General features: G+C 39.2%; 1 protein-coding gene across 1 annotated transcript; it reads left to right on the top strand.

Moving 5' to 3' along the window:
- The first annotated feature begins 344 nt into the window (after positions 1–344).
- On the top strand, positions 345–1,560 carry LOC140953638 (beta-4C adrenergic receptor-like). The gene has a single exon (XM_073403055.1). It carries the CDS (start codon positions 345–347, stop codon positions 1,386–1,388), a length of 1,044 nt encoding a protein of 347 aa, XP_073259156.1. The 3' UTR covers positions 1,389–1,560.
- The last annotated feature ends 8,008 nt before the right edge of the window (positions 1,561–9,568 follow it).

The following is a 9,568-nucleotide window of genomic DNA, read 5'->3' on the forward strand; positions in this document are numbered from 1 at the left end:
ACACAATTTTGAATATCACTCGTGATATTTATGCCAAATATCACGTACAAATCATGCTACTATTTGTTTATACTACTACGCGCAAAAGGTTGTAATTTTCACAAGTAGGCATTTCAAATTAAGCTGAAATACTACTGCTCTAAGCCAACCAAATTGCAGAAATTTCTCATGTAGTAGTATAAACTCTGTACCTCCACCCACTTGTAACCAGTCTGTGGTAGTAGCCAACTCGAAAGCTTGGTTCCTTTGGTTGCTACACACCTTTTTCCTTTGTTATGTTTAATTCGTTTAACCCTTTGTGTATATATTTTTCTATCTACCAGGAACTGTGTCACGCCACAAAAATGAACTACACGGTAGAGAACCAACTGGCAGAAATGTTAAAAGAGTTTCAATCAAGAAGCAAAGCCAAAGCTATTCCAATATTGGGTGGATACCTTCTCATTTTGTTATTTTTGTTTGTTGGAAACTGTTTAACACTCCTTGTTATGTTGTTAAATCCACGGATGAGGACAATTCCAAACATGTTCGTAGCATCACTCGCTGTTTCTGACTTATTATTAGGCCTTTGCAGTTCAGTGCCTTTTGGCGTTCCAGCGTTAGTGACTTCCCATTGGCTGTTTAACAATACAGCTTGCCAATTTCAAGGTTACGTATCTATCATATTGGTTCTCGCTTCAATTCACACATTGGTCTTAATGGCAGTAAACAGATATTATAAAATCGTCAAACCAGCAAAGTACCGACGATACTTCACAAAGAAGAAAACCCTCATCATGATTCTCGTGTCATGGTTCTCTTCTTTTTGTGCTCTATTGCCTTTCGTGCTAAGTGGGGGAAAAATGGTCTTTCATCCTGCCAAGTTCTTCTGTTACTTTGGCATGGAAAATACATACATGTATTATGGTAGTCCGCTTTACATAGGTGTCCCAACCTGTGTTATTATTTACTGCTACTTGAGAATCTTCTCAACAGTTCGCAATCACAACAGAAATGTTCATCTTCCAGGCAATCCGATAAGTTCTGTAAACGTAGAAGAAGTTAAAGTGGCTCGCACCATATTTGTTGTAGTGGTGTTTTTTAATCTTTGTTGGATTCCAATCTTAACAGTTAACGTTTTGGACGATGTATTCCAAAGATGGATCTTCCCTACTGACGTTTACATTTTTTATACGCTTTTGGCCACTTTAAGCAGCGCGGTGAATCCTTTAATTTACGGCGTGATGAACAAGAGTTTTCGTACGAATTATTTGAAGGTGCTACGCTGCACGTACTGCCGATCTCAAGCTGTCGTAAGACCGTTGGTTTTGGGAGGACAAGCGAGTACGATGACTTCCGCCCAAACGGACGGCATTGGCGTTAAAATCACCACCGGGTCGAGTATATGACGCCACGCTCACCGGCAATCAATAGTTGACTTACGGTAAATACGGAAACAATCGGAAACAAATAGGTACGATGACAAGACTTGAAAACGGGATCTCAGAATTTATTTCCAACACTCTTACCTCTTAACGTTTTGACGTTGGCCATTCATTACCTATAAGACATTTTCAAACGAGCTATTTAATTCTAATAAAAAGACCTGACTACGCGCATCTGCATCAGGGAGTGGTTCGAGTGCGCCTAATAATGAAGCCTATTCGCATCGTCTATTGAGGTATAGTTAATCGTGGAGGCCGGCATCTTGAGAAATGCAAAGGTTAATAGAATCACCATGGGGAAAAAAGATAGTTGGTGAATTAGGAGAAATTTCCCTAACGGACAAATGCGTAAAAAGTTGTTCTTTACTCTTACGACAGTTTATCATTCACGGCTGCAGGGTTAGTTGAGTGGCATATGAGGTTCGTATTGCAAATCATGGAGAGCTTGTGCAGCATTACATAATCAAGACAAAACCCATGTTCAAATCCATTTCAAAGATAATCTTTCAACTTGGTCGGATAGCCATTTAGGTATAAAAAAACTGTAAAATGTTTACTTTGACTGATGTAGTTAGTTGTACTGGAATGGACAGAGTGTTAGGTGTGGCGGCAATTAGCTTCCCCGATTTGCATTTAGAGGCCTGGTGACTGCCTCCTCGTGTAAAGCAGGCGTGTTTGAAATTGCACCTAAAACATTGTATGCCTCGGAGACATTTCCAGCAGATTCCTTAAGGAATGGCTGGTTAAAAGAGTTAGACGGATTGCTGGGGATGAACTCTTGGTCATGTGGTGCGCCTGCAACCGCAATTCCCAAAGCATATTCTTGCATTTCATCCATTCCGTTTTAGCCAGAAATTAAGCTATTTTGTCTTTGGATAGCCATCATCATCTGTGGCTATCCAGATGATAGCCATGAAGGCCAATTTGGCTATAAGGAAATTAGGTGGAAGTGGGGGAGCTGGGAGCCAATCAGAAACGGCGAAGTATTTCTAATAGTTATAATAGTAAGACATTTACCATCTGGTAAATGCAGATAAGGGAACATGTCAGTCGCTTAGTTGTATCTTGAAAGTCTGATTCGTTAAATAAAAGCACTCTCTTCTTTAAGCTGAAAACAAAGCTGTTCATGGCTGGAACCTTACTAATCTGTCGCATATTTGTCATCGTATATTTCTTAGCTTCGCAAAGATTGGTCACTGTTTTCAAGGCCCTATTCATGGCTAGACCTTAATCATGATAAGTTTAGGTAGCTTATAACACAACTGTGTCTATTCGTCAAACTTTGAGACATTGTCTGACTAGAAAGTTCTGCTTATGCCAATCCTGGTCATTATTTGGCTACTTACTTAGGCTTACTTAGGTCACGAATTATCCCGAGCCGTCCTAATAAAATCTTTCCACACGATCTGATTGAGCATTGCGTCTCTTATCTCATTGGTATTGTCCAGTCCAGTATCAGCCTTGATAGTATCAATGTATGTAGTTCTAGGTCTACCCCGATTTGGGTGACCCTGTTGGGGTTCCCAAAGCAGCACTTTTGAAGCAGTCTCTTCATTGCAGCTAGTAAAATGGCCAGCTAATCGTAATCTTCTCGCACGGATTGTTTCACTAATTTCCCATGTTGTTGCCAGTACACATTCAGGACCGTTCGCAGCATTCTGGTGTAACATCCATTGACACTTTTCTCCAGCTTCTACGTCACGGTCCACGTTTCACTTCCATAGAGTAAGACAGACTTCACAGTTACTCTAAACAGTCTGATCTTTGTTACTGTGGCAGCTTTGAAGTCCACACTTTTCTCATTGTGTTACAAGCTATCCAAGCTGAAGCCTTTCTGACCCTGAGTCACTGATCCATTAACCAGGATACCTGAAGTTCTCAACAGGTTCAATTACTTCGTCGTCTCGTGTTTTGAGCCCAGGATCAATATGATGGTTAGAGAACATGTACTTTGTCTTCTTTGCATTTGGTAGAAGACCAACCTGGGAGGACGCTTCTTCAACATTTCTGGGTACGTCTTGCGCTTGTTGGAACTGATGATCACTTAAAAGAGCAATTTCGTCTGCAAAGTTGGCTAGCTTGCGCGAAAGGAAACAGTTTAAGTAATTTTGTTAATTTTGCCTCAACCAAGTTCTCAGCCCGCGACATTTGCATCGCGTTCTAGTACCGACCTTTCAAAGCTCTCCAGTGAAGTACTCCGACTTCGCTTACACCAACTGAATCTTCCTGTCATGGGAAGCCACGCTCGCCTGGTCGATGATCCAGGACTCTGTTCCTTCGACTGTTTAATCAGCATTTCAATCGCTCCCACAGCGACGTTATTCCGCCTACTTTCGCGGTTACCAGCACTCCAAGTCCTCGTGTCTCTTCTGTATCATCTCTGAACAGAGATTATTTGCCTTAATTATTTGTCTCAGCAGCCCTCGGCTTTGGCAAATATATAGTTGATCTGCAAGTAACTGTCTCACAACACTTTCTTGTGAATAATTTTTTGCCAAAACTGCGAAACCTTTAAGAGAGACTCAATAGTGCGCCGAATTTGGATGTCCTCTGTCTTCCGCTCCCCCTAGACTGTTCACAGTCCCTGTTTTTTCTTTAAGATAGTCGAGATCGAGTGCTTTGCGTTATAGGCGGCCACCTTGATTTTGCATGTACCGAGGGGACGGGCGTGAGTTTACAACTATCCCCTGCCCCCTAAGTACATTTGAAAAACATCCCGGCTAGGCTTTATTTGGTACATTTTAAAACCAAGACGGCCGCCTGTAACGCAAAGCGCTCGCTCTCGACGGTCTTACGGAGAAAATAGGGAACTAAGAAAAGTCTTCCTTCTCTCGACCTAAGCGTTACAAAAACCTCAACTCTTTCAGTAACTCCACAGACCTCGTTTACCCCTTGCGTATATTTTTTCTATCCATTAGGAAAGGGTCGGCACAACAAACAATGGATTCCACAGAGAGCCAACTGGCAGAATTGTTATGAGAGAAAAAGCCAAGTCAAGGCCATTCTGTTATTAGAAGGATACGTCCTTATTTTGTTCCTTTTGATTGTTGGAAACTGCCTTACACTTCTGGTGAAGTTGTTAAACAGACGAAGGCGAACAGTTCCCCACATGCTTGTCGCATCACTCGCTGTTTCCGACTTATTAATAGGACCTTTTTCTTCAGTCCCTTTTTCTGTTTCAGCGTTAGTGACTTCCCATTGGATGTTTAACAATTACACAGCCTCCAAATGTGATGGTTACATGATTGAGATGTTGGCTTGCCGCGCCTCAAACTCACACGTTGGTCTTAACGTTGGTCTTGGACAAATAAAATATAGATTTAGCCAGAGCTAAAAGCGAAGCTTCCGTTTATATACTTCTAATAAAAGCAAGAACAAAAACGAAATTAATTAAAATTAATACGAAGGTTTGCATGATAGAGCTAATCACTCCTGTAGCAAGCTCCTGCAGCTAACTGAAAAGTGTCAGTATCCACATATCAAGTAATCGGTTGAGCCCCAAGGAAAGGACGCTGACCATTAAATACTTGCAAAAAGGAGTGCAACCATCTTAGATCAGCAAAACAATTCCAGGAGAGTCTTGCTAGTTTTTGCAGTGGAACACTGAAGTAATTTCATCGTCTCTAAAATGCGTTGAAGAAAGGTCCATCCCAAATAGACCCCAATTATTGTAAACAGATCTAGACTTACAAAGCGAAACATCTCGATTATTCAAAACTACAATTTAGGACACTTGTATGCAAGGGAAATCGTCAAGGATATTAAATAACACTGCCGGCCAGCCCACGGGACATCGGTAAATTATAGCAAAAAAGAGTGAATAATTCTTGCTCGTCTCTGCTAGTAGAGTTCTCTTTCCGGAATGGTTTTTAGTAATTACGATGTCGTTTGCGTCGCTGGTATTCGCGTAGGTTGCAATGAGGGTATGATGGTTTTCTTTCGCTAGAAAGCCACAAGTCGTGATGATTTGTAAGCCTTTATAACAACATTTTTTTTTAATCATGGCTTTGAAATGTTAAATGAGCTTTACAAAATACACCAGGAGAAACTAAAAAAGTAGAAAATGCAACAATGCATGCGGTTAGAATGGAAATCAATTCATATCTCAACAACGCTACTATACAATATTGATGTGCATGCGTTCTCATTCATTGCGGGTTAACTGTATTTTTTTTTTTCGCAGTCTCATTTCTTGATAGCAATTTACTTTCTCAGCGTTAAAAGCCAGTATAGAGAAGATCAGGTTTTAGTCTTCCAGTCTGGATTAAAACTGAACGGACAACTCGTAATATTTTACCCCAAACAGAGCAACATGAGGATAAAATTCAGTTTAGATTGAAAAAGGATCTCGACACATTTTGAATTTTCCACCTTTTTTTTGAAAAAGAACTTGGAGTTGCTAAATACAGTTCTTAAATTTGACATGGTAATCTAGAAATTAAAATGACCATCATAAGAAACTGCTATTTATTCCTGTACTTTCACTAGAATAAACTTTCATGACTATGAACTTCGCATTTCGGCTAAACACACACATAACTTTGGTCTAGTTTATTCTTGCGTCACTAATAGAAGTTAAGGCTACTCCCTACATTAGCTTTAATAAGAAAATAAATTGAATTTAGTCTTGGTAACTGAGCGTTCGTTTGGAATGAAGTTATTATTACTATTAAAAGGTTCATTAAAAATATTAAACGTTTTTACAACAAAAGGAAGAAAGAACTTGCAAGCGATTAATAAAAATCACTTTGTTACCAATAAAGCCGATAAATAAGACCTTTTTAGCCTGTATGTTTTGTTTCCTCATGTCAGACCATGTGTCGTTGCCTCACAGAAGAGTTTCTTTAAAATGTTTTCCTATCCAGGTGCATATGTACTGCATAATTTTGGGAAAGACTGCAGGCAAAATACCTTGAGATTAGGGTAAAAAACATAAATAAAGCTCAAAAGGTATATGCAAGGCCGTTTATTAGAATTGCTGCCATTATCTTTAAATGGAAAGTTATTAGTTTCTTCCACTTAACAGACTGGAGGGCGATATGACAACAATATAGTAAGTATAACAGTTTAGGGTAACGTCAGTAAGGCTCCTGAAAACTATTAGTAACGTGGTAGATTCTGCACAAGGGAGCTGCTGTTTCAAAAATCCCTTAAATAGGTAACTTACACTTTTTTTTTTATTCCCCTTTTTTTATACCATATGTAGCGATATATCAACTGTATGTCACACCAGATCACACGCGGTTTTGCAAAAAAAAAAAAAAAAAGAAAAGAAAAATGTTGATAAATCACAGAAAATACCACTCATCCAAAAGCTTTCAATTCGTTCAGATCGCTATAAGTACATGTCAATGACAAAGAAGAATACATCTAACTAAAAAACAGAGTTCCCTTTACTGACGACTCTCCCATTGGTTAAAATTCTGAATTACGGAACGTCTATCGAGGAACTTGTCAGATATTTATTGACATTGAATTGACGTTATATCAGGATTCTAGTAAAGAAAGGTTCTGTTGCCATGAAAAGCAACATTTTTTTTGAAAAACGCCCGAAAAGGATGGGAGACAATTGAGATCCGGTTGAGAAGAGACAATTGCCTCGAAATAGCCAACATCTATGACGCTATTTTAGCTCTTTCAAGACCCTAATGAACGTGATCTACTCCATTTTGATGAAGGTCAGTTGAAGTGGATGAAATATTGCACTTTTGAACTTTTTCATGGTGTCTCAATCAGACAGAAAATTATCATTTTATTTCTTACTTAAATTGTAAATATTGTTCTGCCTGACGTTTGAGGCAGAATGCAATTCACTTGTGGCAGAAACACCTGGCCCTAATTGATTCAAACTAAGAATTAAATGCTGAGCTCGCGGATCGGTTATAGTTATTGGCAGTTGACAATAATAGTCAATCTCTGAGCTCAGTTTTACTATGAAGTATTACGTTCAGTCTTCAAGGTTTACTTGCTAATATGAAGACTAAAAGAACCACAGGAGGCTAAACTTCGCTTTTCCTTTTCAGATTCCTTTTTGAGTACTATTTACCCAAATATTAACTGTGGTTAATTTGGGTCCTCAATGTAATATTTGGACGAAATATTTTGCTCTTTAATCTTCTGCAAAGGCTGTTGTCATAGAAAACACAGGTAAATCATTAATTTCTGATACAAATACACTGTACTTGTAAAATAGTGGTATTTTTACGTTTATTTAGACACGTCAGGATTTTTTCAGCGGCAGCTAGAAGTCATGAAATCACTGTTAAGTAGTTTTTATAATTAGCCGGTTTCCTTGACGATTTAATTTTTCGTTTAAAGAGATATTCAATTCCCCATGTGTTCCTTTCTGACCTTTCCCCATTGGAACGAATACCCCACCTTTTTCAATGACTTCAATGATCTCGTTTGAACCTTTGCGTATATTTTTCTATCTACCAGGAACTGTTTGAGGCTACAAAAAAAAAATGAACTACACGGAACAGAACCAACTGTCAGAAATGTTAAGAGAGTTTCAATCAAGAAGCCAAGCCAAAGCTGTTTTGGTATTAGGTTTATACGCGCTTATTTTGTTGCTTTTGTTTCTTGGGAACAGTCTTACACTCCTTGCTATATTGTTAAACCGACGGATGAAAACAACTCCAGACATGTTCGTAGCATCACTCGCCGTTTCTGACTTATCTATAGGACTTTTCTGTTCAGTACCGTTTTGCATTCCAGCATTGGTGACTTCCCAATGGCCGTTTAATGCCACAGCCTGCCAATTTCAAGGTTATTTGCTTATTATATTGGTCTGTGCTTCGATTCACACATTGGTCTTAATGGCAGTGAACAGATATTATAGAATCGTCAAACCGGCAAAGTACCGACGCTACTTCACTAGAAAGAAAACCCTGATCATGATTCTCGTGTCATGGTTCTCTTCTTTATGCGCTCCATTACCTCTCGTGCTAAGTGGAAGCAAAATGGTCTTTCATCCTTTTAAGTTCATCTGTTACTTTGCCATTAGAAAAATGGTATATATTGGTAATCTGCTTTACATAGGTATTCCAAACTGTATTATTATTTACTGCTATTTAAGAATCTTCACAACAGTTCGCACCCACAACCGAAATTTTCATCTCCCTGGGAATCCAATAAGTTCGGTAAACGTAGAAGAAGTTAAGGTGGCGCGCACCATATTCGTTATAGTAGTGTTTTTTAACCTGTGTTGGATTCCAGTCTTGGCAGTTGAAGTTGTGGACAATATTTTTCAAAAATGGATCTTCCCATCTGAGGTTTACATTTCATATACGCTTTTGGCCACTTTAAGCAGCGCAGTGAATCCTGTAATTTACGGCTTAATGAATAAGAGTTTTCGTACGAATTATTGGAGGGTTCTTCGCTGCAAGTGCTGCCGATCTCAAGTTGTCGTGGCACCGTTGGCCTTGCCTGGAAGGACGGCTGCTGTGGGCATGGAAATGAGACCACTGCATGATATACAGGCAAAAGCGAATTAAAGGTGTCACTGGTCGCTGCAGTCACGTACGTAGTTTTCGTCATATTAACGCCAATTGGCGTATAAACGTGTAAACAGCGACAAAAACCATATTCCACTGATCTATGCTAGTTAAACGCTTAGAGTTATGGACAGCCTCAAGACTGACTAGCGCCTGGTTGCATCCGGAAGATTTTACATTGAATTCAGTATATTTAGGATCACCTGGCAAGGACGATAGATTGATGTACAATGTATTCGTTTGCCCATAGTGTTTTGGATTGAATTTTATAGCAGGAAAGTAGTACTAGGCGTCAGTAGTGGTCTCAAAGGATGCCGCCGCCGCCTATTGTTTTAAGGCTATTGTTCTAAGTTGTCAATCAAATTAAAAATTCAAGATGGCGCTCGGAGAGGAGTCGGAACTTAGTTACTAATGAATTTGTAAAAGTGAACTGATATATGTGGATAAAAGGAATGGCTTAGACATGTGGTACAGAATTTTTGTCCTCTGCGCAGTACGCATGCGCAGTGTACTACGCATGCGCAGTACCGAATCTTGTGTAAAAACGTTCTAAAACGTTTTTAAACTAGTCTTAAATGTTTATTAGGGTTATAAGTAAAGAAAAAAAGTCTTTCCCAACCTTGCTAGCATCGCAAGATTAAGAAAGAA

This window comes from Porites lutea, chromosome 12 (assembly GCF_958299795.1).
Source record: "Porites lutea chromosome 12, jaPorLute2.1, whole genome shotgun sequence".
In the NCBI taxonomy this organism is placed as follows: domain Eukaryota; kingdom Metazoa; phylum Cnidaria; class Anthozoa; order Scleractinia; family Poritidae; genus Porites; species Porites lutea.